The 13,589-nt window shown below is 51.6% G+C and overlaps 1 protein-coding gene across 4 annotated transcripts in view; it reads left to right on the top strand.

Annotated features, from left to right (window-relative positions):
* The window catches only part of CDH23 (cadherin related 23), a 344,899-nt gene that overhangs the window by 308,508 nt on the left and 22,802 nt on the right, over positions 1-13,589 (top strand). For 3 of the 4 annotated variants that reach the window (XM_016162284.2, XM_036223824.1, XM_016162287.2), the window contains 7 exons: positions 3,582-3,803; positions 4,115-4,234; positions 4,884-5,064; positions 10,139-10,272; positions 10,866-11,075; positions 11,635-11,742; positions 12,943-13,045. In XM_016162284.2, coding sequence (XP_016017770.2) covers positions 3,582-3,803; positions 4,115-4,234; positions 4,884-5,064; positions 10,139-10,272; positions 10,866-11,075; positions 11,635-11,742; positions 12,943-13,045 — 1,078 coding nt within the window. Of the gene's footprint in view, positions 1-3,581; positions 3,818-4,114; positions 4,235-4,883; positions 5,065-10,138; positions 10,273-10,865; positions 11,076-11,634; positions 11,743-12,942; positions 13,046-13,589 lie in introns of those variants that run through there. The other variant, XM_016162289.2, reaches the window with a different exon arrangement.

Below are 13,589 nucleotides of genomic sequence, written 5' to 3'. Positions count from 1 at the left end.
TGCTCAGCAGCGCCACCCCCCACCCCCCGGCAGCTCCCCCAGGAGGCCGTGGGAAGCACTGCTGCTCCAGGGGCTCGCGGGAGGGGCTTCCCACGGACTCGTACCACGGGGGAGCCGGCCAGTGTCCCAGTACGTCGGCTCCACTTGATCCCCAGTTGAAACCCTTTTCTACTCTCCTCCATTCCTCTTGGGAGAGGATTAGTATTGTTGCACAACCCGAGAAGTGTATCCACGTGTAACTTAGCAGGATACATAGTCATTGTGGATTATGTCTGCCCTCAGTCACCAGCCTTTAAGTTGTCTGGGGGATGGGGCTGGTACCCTACATCCTTCAGCCCAGCCCAGGGCCTGATATGTAGTAGACACTCCCAGTTATGGAATGAATGAGTGAATGAATGAATGAATGAATGAAATCTAACTTTTGTAAAGAGCTAGGTATGTTGAAGCAGGCTTGACTGTAGATTCCAGAGCTTGCAACACCCTTATGCACATGCACACTGCACACAGATGTGACACAGGTGCAGGAATACACAACAGGCTTGGCACATCCCTACACTGGGACACACATATACGCGTGTGTACATGACATCTGGTTGTGTGTCCCATAGAAAATCATCGGTGCCGCTCTCTCCCTGGGCCCCGCTTCCCTTCCCGCGTTGCGCCACGTCACTTCCTGTGCCTGGACATCCTCAGGACCACGTGTACCCTCACCACTCCCTAGTGCCCTGCTCTTGCAACCCATTCAGCACACTGGCACCACTGGCGACATCTATCTCCAAATTCTCTACATCCCTCGGGGCTCAATTCAAGTCCTTCCCCGTCACGATGTGCCCTGAACTTCCCCTGAGGGTCCCCCCTCCAGTCTTCACTGTCCACAGCCCCTCAGCTATCACACCAGGTCTGGGGTTACCAACCAGTTGATCTCATCTGGTCTCATGTGACCTTCTGAGCTAGATCATGAGCTTTTGGAGATGAGGGCCTCTATCTGATGTTCCTGAGTCCCTGGCACAAAACTGAGCATAGAGAAGATGTTTAATGCACTCTTATCTGAATGGGCAAACTGACGAATACACGAGTGATTTCCTAAATAGAGAAATAGAGATGAAAATGGCCAGGGCCAGGGCTTAGGAGGAGAAAGGGCACAGCCATTGTACGAATTTACTTCAGCCTGGCTGAAGCTCTCAGGAGCTTTGCCGGCCCATTAGGGATCTTTTTTTTTTTTTGGTGCCTATAGCACTCAGCACTCATTAGGGATCTTGAATTCATAGGCAACCCCCAGGCTTAAGGACAGAGGACAGACAGAGTCCATCTGGGTCAAGAATCAGAGCAGTGGGACTCAAGGGTAGCCAGGAATTCTTGTTGCCCAGCGGGTGCCCAGATCCAAATCAGAAGCTCTGTAAGAGCTTTCAGCTCTCTCTCCTGGGACAGGAAAGGCCACAAAAGAGGAAGGATGAGCGTCATACTATTACTAGGTGATCTTGTGCAGGCCCAGTCCCCTTGGAGCCAGAAAATCCCTTGGAATGGGAGCCCTAGCGACTGCCAGGATATAACCGAGGTCCTTGGTTATGATCCTTACCTTATGACCCTACTTCAGAAACAACCAGGACCCTTCCTGCTAGCAGAGTATGAGTTCTTTCACCAGAGAAAGTCCGAAGCCAATTGAAATCAGGTGAGTACTAGGCCCTCTTTCCACCCTCTGGCAGAGGTGGGGTCCTTCAGCGGTAGGACCCCGGAGCACCTGACCCCCACCCTCCATCCCTTCCTGGCCTGGCCTTGCCCAAACCACCCTTGAAAACAGATTCCCTCTGCCCCAGGGCCTAGGAGGTGGGTGAAGGGAGCCTAGGATTAGGGAGAGAAAAGCAACTGCCCTGCCAAGCCCTCCCCCCAGAGGGCTAGAACACGTGAGCCAGCTGGGGACATTTCCTTCTATGTCCTTCCTCCCTACCACACTTCTCACCTGATGAGTTTTCTGAGTTTGCAGCAGGGTGAAACACAGAGGCATTGCCCAAGGTGCGGGCATGGTTCAGAAACCTCAAGCACTGTTTTCTCAACGCTAGGGCAGGAAGGGCTCAACTGAGAGGACCTTCGGGGCACTGACTTCCTCCTAACTCAGAGGCCAGAGGAAATCAGACTCACCCTTCCCTTCCCAAGCTCAGCCCTGGCCTCAGAACAGGCTCCATGGGGCAGCTCCTTTAGAATCCCCCACTCCCAGCCCCTGCAGCTTGAAAGGTTGTTAGACCCACTTCCAGGAGTCTAGAAAAGTGGAGAAATGTCAGTGTGGCCACCCCCATCAGTGAAACTGAAATCCAGCCCCTTTCCTCCAAGGCAGTGCTCTTGTGCTGACGAATGGTTTGTATTAGTGTCCTGGCAGTAAAGATATGGCACACTCAGGTCTCAACTGAAGACAGTTCAATGGAGGGCCTGTTTACAGAGAGCTGGCAAAGCACTCTCAGACTAGCAGCTGCAGGAAGCCATTGCCACCCACGTATCCAAAAGAACAAGAATTGAGGTGAGGTGACCAGAGCCCAGTGAGAGCTGGAGCTATGAAAGGGGGCTACCCAGCAGGACAAACACAGCCATGGGCAGAACTACAGTGAGGAAAGGAGGGAACGGGGAATAAACACCCCACTTCTCTCTCCTTCCTCCTCTCATCTTCTGCCAGGACCTCCCATTGGTCAAACCCACCTGGAAGCCAAATGTCAAGGGAGCCCAGGTGAGGTAGTCCATGGGGGACACTCGCTCAGGTGGAGAAACAGAGAACGGGGGGAGGGGACGGGAATGAGGCAAGGGACAAAGAATACCAGCACGTAGCTAACTTCTTTCTCTCATTTATCCACTCTGCTTGTGAAGTGCCACAGTAGCCATTTCTCTATGGTGCTCATCACTGAGTTCCAGTTGGCTAAATATTACATGTGGTCCAATTGGACCAAGCATCAGCCAAAAATGGCCAGTCACAGGAAACATGTTGTAGAAACTATTCTTTCAGTTAAGAATGTTCTATAAGCATGTTTTTCACCACTCAACAAATTCTTCCCATGAAATTGCTCCAAATGTGTTCCTCCTTTAGAATACTGAAAATAGGCATTTCTTACATTTGCATGAACAACAGCTGAAGTTTAAATACTGTATTGGGTTGACTACATCACATGCTTGCCTTTTTTGATCTGGATGGAGGCTCAGGGTCAGTAAGGTCCTGGCTCAGGCAAAACTATGGTGGTGGTTACTGGGGTTCATCTTATATACCAATTTTAATCCCTAGGTCACTGAGCTGCCAAGGATGCTGGGCTTGCATCGGGCCTCAGCAGTGCCTTGATTGACTAGTGATGTCTGCCATGAGCATGGACAAAGGAGCAGTGGCGCAAGTGCCATCTTGGACCTAAGCAGTTACTTAGCTTAGCTTTTGGTAGAGTCTCTGTGATTTCCTCCTCTACCAGCCTGTGACTTCCCTCCATCTTATCCTTCTCCCTTTCCCTCACCATTTGGATCACACCATGAGTTCAGCCTAGTAGAATATACAGCTGGTTCCACTTCAACCCCTCTAGCCAGCTGACCAAGAAATCTGGTCACATTCTTCTCCACAGGCCACCACGCACGTGTACGTGACTATCGTGGATGAGAATGACAACGCACCCGTGTTCCAGCAGCCTCACTATGAGATCTTACTAGATGAGGGCCCGGACACAGTCAACGCCACCCTCATCACTATCCAGGCCCAGGACCTGGATGAGGGGCCCAATGGCACAGTTACCTACGCCATCGTTGCGGGCAACATCATCAACACCTTCCATGTCGACAGACACACGGTCAGCAGCTGATGGTGGGGCCCAAGAGGAAGGTCATCTTGCTGAAGGGATTGGAGGGGAACTCAGTGACATCCCAGGGGTGGGGGTAGGAGCAGAGCAAAGATGGACTCTGGGCGGAAACTGTGAGGGCAGCCAGTGCGGGAGGATAAAAGGCTTGGGTGGGGTGGGAATAAGTGTTCCCTATGATAGCCAAGATGTCAGAGCCTACCTCCTGGGGTAGTCAGAGGGTGCTCCACAAAGGAGCTGGTCCCCAGGGTGGCCCAGACACACCAGCCATCGATCCGCCCTTGTGCCTTCTATATATCCCCCAGGGCATCATCAGTGCTGCCAAGGAGCTGGACTACGAGATCAGCCATGGCCGATACACCCTGATCGTTACTGCCACAGACCAGTGTCCCATCTTGTCACGCCGCCTCACCTCCACAACCACGGTGGGTGGGACAGAGCCCCAACTTGGGGGTGAGGGGAGTATGAAGCCCAGAAAGCTCCAATGGGGAAGGAGGGTAGAAAGATTGTCCAAGAGAAACACCTAAATCTAAGAGCCTTGTCCTGGTCGTGGCAACCCACCCAAACTTGTTGTATGGCTATGAGGGGTTCGCTACACCATCTGGTGTGGCTGTACCTATCAGACCACGACACCTGCCTTCCTCTCCTCCATGGGAAGATCACAAACTCTGGTCAAATTAACAGGGGTTCATGTCCCTGATCTCTACTTCCTTGCTGTGTGACTCTGGGCAAGTTACTTAACCTTCCTGAGCTTCACTTTCCTGCTCAATGAAAGAATAATCAAAACTATTGCAGTGTGTGGGAGGACTAAATGAGACCATGTAAAATCATCACAGTAAGGAATAGAAGTTCACAGCACTGTTACCAATAATATTATTATACCTATAAAAAGGCTTTGACAATAATAACTCATCTATGCATAGCTTGAAAGGCCCTCCCACATCCCGTATCCTGTATGACTCTTGCATCAGCTCCATGAGGCAGGATTATTGGGTCCAGTTTCCAGATGAGGGATCCGGGCCCAGCACAGGGCTGACTGGGGTCAGCCTCAGCTAAACTTGTCCACCATCTCAGGTGCTTGTGAACGTGAATGACATCAATGACAATGTGCCTACCTTCCCCCGAGACTACGAAGGGCCATTCGATGTCACTGAGGGCCAGCCAGGGCCCAGAGTGTGGACCTTCCTGGCCCATGACCAGGACTCAGGCCCCAATGGGCAGGTGGAGTACAGCATTGTGGACGGAGACCCTCTGGGTGAGTGGGGCCTGAGCTGGGCAGTGGGGACAGCATAATCTGAGGGCCTTGTGACCCCACCCCCTCACTCTCATTCAAGAGCAGAATGGGAAAGGAGGCCTCAAGGCAGGGAGCCCCACCACTATGTGATCTTGCCCTTTCTGGATTCAGTTTCCCCACCCATAAGATGATGACAATAATCTTCTCACATGGATATGAGGAGAACATTCTGAAATCTGAGAACAGAGGCTCGTACCCTTGGAACGTCACAGACCCCTTGGAGAATCAGATAGAAAATGCCCCTGTGTCATACCCAGAGAAAAGGCTCCAGAGCAGAGGAAGAACGAACATCCTTGCCTCTCGGGATCCCTCAGATGCACACATTCATCACTGGGATTTCTCTGCACATCTCATCATCCATTAGTAGCCTTCACAACTACCTTGGCATTCTCTTCAGTTAAAGAGCAGGGTTTATGGCCAGAGCCAATTCTCTCAAGTCAGGTGTCACTCATTTCTATAGAGTAGGAATTCCAAACTCAAAGGCCTACTGGGGTCATTCAGGAAATACACATGGGCAAAGAGGACTAAGCAAGACAAGCGGGAACAGTGGGGGCTGTGGCAGCCACAACTCAGCTCCTGCCAGTGGCAACCATGTCAAAATGCAGACCCAGGCATGCCATACTTTCACATTTTTAAAAGTAGAAAAATTTGGAAATTTAAATCTTTGTGGATCATCCTGATTTTTGATTGATCATGTGACAGTTATTGAGCATCTACCATAGACCAATCATACTCCAGATGCTGAGAATACAGAATGCTACAAAACAGACTCAAATCCCTGCCCTTATAGAGCACGTGCTCCAGTTGGAGGACACAGGCAATGAGCATAACTGATTAAGTAGATGACAGTATATTGGGAGGTGCTAAGCGCTTTGGGGAAATATAAAGCCGGGAGATGGGGAGTGCTAGGGTGAAGGCTGCAATGCTAGGAAGGGTGCTCAAGGAAGACCTGTCCAAGGATGTGACATGTGAGCAAAGACGTAAAGAAAGTGAGGAGTGGGTCATGTGGCCGTCTGGGGAAGAGTACCCCAGGCAGAGGGAACAGCAACTTCAAAGGCCCTGAGGTTGGAATGTACCTGGCAGCAAGCAAAAAGGCCCTATGGCTGACAAGTTGAGCAAGGGGACAAGAAGGGAGAGAAGAGATAAGAGTGGTAGAGGGCCCAGATGTTGTCAGGCCCCGTGGGCCATTGTTAGGACTTGGCTTTTGCTCCAAATGATGTGGGAACCACAGGAGGGCTTGGAGCAGAGGAGGTACACGGTTCGACTTAGGTTTTAAAAGGACCACTCCAGTTCTTGTGCTCAGGCCAGACCATAGACGTTAAGGATTAGGAATGGGGAGACAAGGAAGGTGCCTATCGCAGTCACTCAGGCTGGAGATGGTGTAGCCAGAACCACGGTGGTGGCACCACAGAGCGTGAGAGGCAGTGGGCTCTGGTATATTTCGAAGGTGGAGCCAACAGATGTGGTGACTGACTGGACATGGTATGAGAGAGGAAGTCGAGGATGACACCAAGGTTTTGGCCGGAGCAACTGGAGAGGGGGAGCTGTAGTAACAGATGAAAAGGCTGAGGCAGGAGCAGGTGTGAGGAAAAGGTGAGGTGAGTTTTGAGGTGTTGGGTAGGGGTTGGATGTACGAGCCAGGAGTTCAGAAGAGAGGTCTGGGCCCCAGAGAGGTTATTTTTGGGAGTCGTTCAAGGCTGGAACTGAGAACCTGGGGTACATTTGCAATTAAGGGGCTAAAAACCAAACCCACTCTGTAGGGCCATACCAGGATGCCCCGCCAACCAGAACTCACGGCGTGTCACTCTGCTCTGACATGCCACCCTTTCATGTCTCAAATGTCTCCTCTCTGTCCAAGCACTGTGCCTTCCCACTCCGAAGCCAGCAGAGCGAGGGTCTTTCTCCTCTGCAATTTTCACAAACATGGAGGTTTTATAATATCATGGGAGTCCTGATCCTATTTAAGAGAATGCCAAAATCTGACTGAGAGGTGGGTGCTGGGTGCGCAGCTGAGAGCCCTCTTCCAATAAGCAGCCCTCTCTGTACCCAGCTTCAGGATGCAGGGCTCATAGCAGTGCCCCAGCAAACCACAGGCTGCTCCTCGCCATGGGCCTTGGAGTCAGGAGCAGAACCTCTGGAGTTAAATCCATATGTGATTGGCAGTCAGCCTTAGGAATTTCGGGGCCTCGTGGGATATCCCAGGAGACTGAGTGGCAAGTCACTGGGGAAGTGAGAGAGATCTGGGATTTTCCTTGGGCTGACCTGGCCTGCCAGAGCTTCCTCCCCACAGGAAGGAAGAACAGATCGAGCCTGGAAGGCATGCCTATTAGTGGGGAGATATCAGGGTGAAGGGCTCACACCAGCTCCACTAAGCTGAGGAGGAAAACAGTTGGGAAACAGGCCATATCTACTTGAGCCTCTCCTGCCATCCTCAGCCTTCTCAGCTACCCCTTCTGGTCACACTCACTCCTTGGGACCCTTTCTTACATCTTCATCCTCCATGAAAGCCCTGCGTCCCTTGAGAGGGCTGCCTGGACTCCCTTTCAGGATCCCCCTACTGATACCAAGAGCTGCCGTGGATCTATCACACACAAGGTGGACTGGGCCTTGTCCGCTAGCACAGTCCCGTGGTGGTACCTCTTTATTAGCTCGTTTTTCAGCTGAGAACAACAAGGCAAGTCTCAGTAACATGCCCAAGAGCACACAGGAGTGAACTCAGAATGCAGACCTGGAAGTGACTGGATAGAAAGCCTCTGCCTTTAACACCCTATGTCCAGTGAAGTGGAGTGGTAGGAAGTTCAGGCCCCAGGGCAAGCTGCCAAGGAGGATAATTTGCAGCATGGGGTCCTTTAGCCTGTGCACTTCCCCCCATCAAGCTGACCTTGTGGGCCCAGCCTGCTCTCTTGAGCCTTCAGAACCTCTTCCGTTCCTTCTTTCAAGTGGGAGGCAGGCTTTGGAGAGAGGGCAGGAGGCCACCCACTTGCACATGGCCAGGGACTGAGACAGGGCTTGGAAACCCCTAGAAAGGGATTCCTCAGTTCTTTGGAGACCTTGGAGTATCATCAGGTTCAGGAAATCCCGCTTCAAGCAGCCTGCGGCGCTGCTGGGAGTAGAAGAGCTGGTGGGAAATCCCAGCTGCAGGTGGGCCTTGGAGCGGCTGTTTTTGTAAATCAGAGCAGCAGGAGCTGAGGGCAGGGAGTGGTGAGGTAGGATGTGAAGGGGCAGGCAGAGAGAACTTTTGGAGAGCTGGGACCTCTGTCCTTGCATTGCCCTCACCTGCTGTGTTCCTGAGCAGTGAGTGCCCCCACTCTGGGCCTTTTCCGCCAGGTGTCAAAGGGGAAAGTGAAGAAAGTAACTATCTCCCTGTTCCCGGTCCCTTGGGGACTGTATACAGGTAACCCCCTCTTCCTCTGGCTCTCCCCACCTCCCTAGCTCACCTTACCCTTTCTTCTCCTATCCAACTGGACTCCCACTTGCTCCACTAGCTTCTTGCCCCCTCGTTCTTCTCTACCCTCTCCCTGTTCTCACCCCTCCCTCCCACATCTCCCACCTAGCTCGGTTCTGAGTGGTATTGTCTGGAAAGACCACACATCCCATGGGATGTAGCAGGATGAGACCCAGAGACCTAGCTCAATCCCGATCTGTCATTAACTTGCTGGGGACATTTAGACAAGTCATCACCCTTCTCTGGACTTCCATTTCGTTTTCTATTTGTTCATTTGTTTTTGCTATTGTGTTGTACAAGTTCTATATATTTTTTGGATATTCACCCCTTAGCAGATATATGATTTGCAAATATTTTCTCCCATTCAGTAGGTTGCCTATTCATTTTGTTGATGGCTTCCTTTGCTGTGCAAAAGCTTTTTAGTTTGATGTAGTCCTACTTGTTTGTTTTTGCCTTTCCTGCCTTTACTTTTGATGTCAAATCCAAAAATTCATCACCAAGATCAATGTCAAGGAGCTTGCTGCCTTTGTTTTCTTCTAGGAGTTTTATGGTGTTAGGTCTTCCATTCCATTCTTCAATCCATTTTGAGTTAATGCTTATGTATGGTGAAAGATAGTGGTCTCGTTTCATGCTTTTACACGTGGCTGTTCAGTTTTCCTAACTTGTAAACCGTCCTCTCTTCATAGTATGTTCTTGGCTCCTCTGTAGTAAATTAATTAACCATATATGTGTGGGGTTATTTCTGGGCTCTCTATTCCGTTCCACTGATCCACGTCTGTTTTTATGCTAAAACCAAACCGTTTCAATTACTATAGCTCTGTAATGTAGTTAGAAACCAGAGAGTGTGATGCCTCCATCTTTGTTCTTTCTCAGGATTGCTTTGGCTAGTTGTGGTCTTTTGTTGTTCCATACTCATTTTAGGAATGTTTGTTCTATTTCCGTGAAAAATGCCATTGGAATTTTGATAGGGATTGTATTGAATGTGTAGATTGCTTTGGGTAGTATGGACATTGTAACAACTCTTTCTAGTCCACAAAATATCTTTTCATTTATTTGTGTCTCCATTTCTTTCATTAATATCTTATAGTTTTCAGTGTACAGGTCTTTCACCTCCTTGGTTAAATTTATTCATAAATATTTGATTCTTTTTGATGCAATTGTAAATGAGATTGTTTTCTTAATTTCTCTCTCTGATAGCTCATCATTAGTGTCTAGAAATGCAACAGGTTTTTGTATATTAAGTTTGTATCCCACGACTTTACTGAATCCCACTTTTTCACTGTGGCCATCTTACCCAGGGTCAGTCCCTAGCCTGCCCACGAGCAGGGAAGGAAACTGGCCTGGCATCTCGGATACATCAGGGCATTAGCAGGCCCATGCGCACTTGCACCCCAGCAGTGATCTGGTCCCCTCCCTCCCGCACTTCCCAGACCTGGCAGGTACCATGAAGATCTGAAGCTGAGGGCATCGGAGGACCCAGCTGTCCCCCGCCCCTGGCAAGTAAGGCTAGAGGAAGTGGGGAGAGCCCTGGGCTCTCCACCACTATTGGCAATTCCCAGCTAACTCTGGCCTCTCCTGGGTGGCACCCAGGGGAGTTTTTGATCTCTCCCGTGGAAGGCGTGCTTCGAGTCCGGAAGGATGTGGAGCTGGACCGGGAAACCATTGCCTTCTATAACCTGACCATCTGTGCCCGTGACAGGGGGGTGCCCCCGCTCAGCTCCACGGTGAGTCCGGATGCCCCATTCTACTGGCTTTGCCTTGCAGCCCCCTGAACTCTCTGTAGAAACTCCGGAAAACACTGCTACCTTCGTGCCCAGAGAGGATACGTGCTGCTCTGGAGCCAGTCCAGGCCCTCAGGACCCCTGACAGACTTGCAAGTGCCTCTCGGGGCTCACCTATGGAGGCTGGACCTGGGGCCTGGCAGCTATGCCCACTCAGAGCTGTCCCCGCAGCAGCAGCTCTCTGGGGAGGCTGCCTCGTCAGCGGGCCTCGGCCCCTGTCACTCTGCCATTTCAAGCTCGCCTCTGCCCCACCTCTGCCTCTTTACTTTTTCGGCTTCCCCCTTATCATCATTTTCATTCTCTTGCCTTTTCCATTATTGTTTTCTTCTTCTTCCTTTTTTTCTCCCGCGATCAACCGCACCTTCCTTCCTCAAGTGCCACCCCTTTTCTATCCCGCCCTGCCGCACCCATCATCTCCTCCTCAGCCACCATGTCCACCGTCACTTTTTCTTCCTTCTCTTTCTCCTCATGCCCCTTTTTCTCCTCGTCCCCTCCTTCACCTCCCCCTCCTCCCCCTCCCCCACAACATGCCCCAGATGCTGGTGGGGATCCGGGTGCTGGATATCAACGACAATGACCCTGTGCTGCTGAACCTACCCATGAACGTCACCATCAGTGAGAATAGCCCTGTCTCCAGCTTCGTCGCCCACATCCTGGCCAGTGACGCCGACAGTGGGTGCAACGCGCTCCTCACCTTCAACATCACTGCAGGCAACCGGGAGCGGGCCTTCGCCATCAATGCCACGGTAGGGCTGGGACTGACCCAAGGGAGGCCCCCAGGGCTTTTCCTGAAAAAGAGGACCCTCACCTAGAGGCATTTCTACTCCACCAGTTGGGCTCCTTCTGGCATCACCTCCTGAAGCTTCCTCCCTCCACTGGGAGTAGGAGTCCCTGAGGGAAGCATGGAATCCAGGATGCACAGCTGAACCATCTCTGGGGTCCCTGTCACCTCCCCCCTCCCCCCAAGGCTTTTTGTGTACACAGATGGGGCCAGAGCTTTGATGCCACTTGGTTTGTAACAAGATTCTCCCACCTGACCTCTTGGAGAGTTACCAGCTGCTGGCATCATGAGGGCCTTATAGGACCCATCCGCTGAGGGAGCAACACCTAGGCATTGGGGGGTTACTCTTGTTCCAGCAAGACCTTACTAGCTCTATTTAGCTTTCTAGACCATACCTTTGGTGATTTAGGGAGGGAATTCACAGCCATTCCTGGAGGTGCAGCCAGAGCAGTTGGGCATCTGTGAGTCAGAGCCCAAATTAGGGAAGGGGTCACTGCTCAACTCACCAGCCCTCCACATCCCAGACAGGGATTATCACCGTGAACCGGCCCTTGGACCGTGAGCGGATCCCAGAGTACAAGCTGACCATTTCTGTGAAGGACAACCCAGAAAATCCACGCATAGCCAGAAGGGTGAGGCTGGAGGGTATGGAGTGGTCGGAGGGTGGGCGGGAAGCAGGGCTGGGTTCTGGAGACATGCAGGCAGTTTGGCCAGGGAACTAGATGCACAAGCCTTGGAGTGAGCAAGTTCTTGATTCAAATCCCCATTCTGCCTGTCAGTGGATGTGTGGCTTTGGCCAGTTTCTCTCAGCCTCTATTTTCTGTGTCTTCTGCCAAGTGAAGACCCCAAAGTTGTGAAGAGGACATGAAGGAGCCAATAACTGTAAAGTCCTCAGCGTAGTGCTGAGACAAACACTCAATGAACTCAGCTATCATCTTTTCTCCTCAAACCACTGGCACTTGAGCATACACCACAGTTGTGTGTGCATATGCCCTGTATATACGCACAAGCACACGTCTGGTTCTGAAAGGATTGCATTTTCCTTTAAGAGTAGCTTTTCCCTCAAAAGCCAAAGAAATTGTTTCTCTTTACTAAGGGGAGGTTGGTGTCGCAAGCAAACAGTCCCTTTGGGGGTAGGAGTCAGCTTTCCCTCCCCAGCCCACGAAGTCTGGGGCAGGGCCCTGGTCAAGAGTCGTTCATTCTGGCTCATCTCAGTTCTGTTTCTGACTGGCTACATGGCTCATCCAAGACATGGGCCTCAGTTTCCCCATCCGTATAGGCCGAAGACACTTTAGTCTGGGGGTCATCAAAAACCACTGACCTCTCTCATCCTGTGCTCCTCTCCTTCCTTCCTTTTCTCACTTCCTACCTCCTCCTTTTCTCTCCTGCTTTCATTCCTCCCCTTCTGCCAGATTTAGGAAGGCCCAGGTCACCTTGAGAAGCAGCAGCATTGAGTGATGGGGATCAGGAGGCTTGGAGGCTAGTCCCCACTCCATCTCCAACTAGCTGTGTGGCTTTGACTAGTCACTCCCTCTGGCCCTTGGTTTCCTCGGTTCTGCAGTGGATAGCATCCTATGAACTTCACAACACCTTTGAGAAATATCCCCATTTGCCAAATTGGAAAACTGAGGCCCAGATACGGTAAATTATTTGCTCAAGGCCACCCAGTAAGCTGCTAACACAGCAGGAACTTGAACCCAGGTCTCTAGTGTGGGCTCTTTAATCATCTACCTTTGTGCCTTGACCCCTCCGCCTGCCTCCCACCCTCCTCTGACTGGAACACTGCTAGAATATGATGACATACACATGCCCTCCCATTGTGCTTCCCACAGGATTTTGACTTGCTGCTGATCTTTCTTGCTGACGAGAATGACAACCACCCCCTCTTTACTGAGAGCACTTACCAGGCGGAAGTGATGGAGAACTCTCCTGCTGGTAGGTGCTGGGCCTACCCGGGAACTCCTGCTGCTGCCAGGTACCACCTGGGCCCCAGATGCCTGTGGATTCACCTTGTGCCTGATGGGGACCCAGCTGAGGCCTGGCTGGGGAGGCAACCTCACCATGTGGCTGAACACAGAGCCAGCAGGTGCAGAAGGGTGTAGAGGAGAGGGAGGGGCACAGTTCTGAGGACCTGGTGAACTCAGGCTGCCAGGCCTCTTAGGAGCCAGCAAAGAGGCCAAAGATCTGGTTAAAAGTGGTCACTGCTCCTTAAAGTGGTCTGAGAGCAGCCTTACCATCGCCTCAAGAGGGGCATTTAAGTGTGAGGACTACCCAGGAGGGGCGTAAGCCCATCCCTCTCTGCTCCCTCCACCCCAGGGTCACAGAGCATCCTAGGGGCTTCTGGAAGCTCGGGGAACATCTATAATCAGAGGTGGAGGCCAGGGAGCCCTGGGTAGGCAAGCAATGGCCTTTCCTCACACACATGTACTGAACAGCCTCACTTTTCTTCAAGGGGACAGAATCTCTTTTTTGTTGTCCC

The sequence above is a fragment of the Rousettus aegyptiacus genome, unplaced genomic scaffold (genome assembly GCF_014176215.1).
Source record: "Rousettus aegyptiacus isolate mRouAeg1 unplaced genomic scaffold, mRouAeg1.p scaffold_m13_p_6, whole genome shotgun sequence".
NCBI lineage: Eukaryota > Metazoa > Chordata > Mammalia > Chiroptera > Pteropodidae > Rousettus > Rousettus aegyptiacus.
The sequence above is the reverse complement of the archived record's forward strand: the minus strand, read 5'-3'. Positions and strand labels throughout refer to the sequence as shown.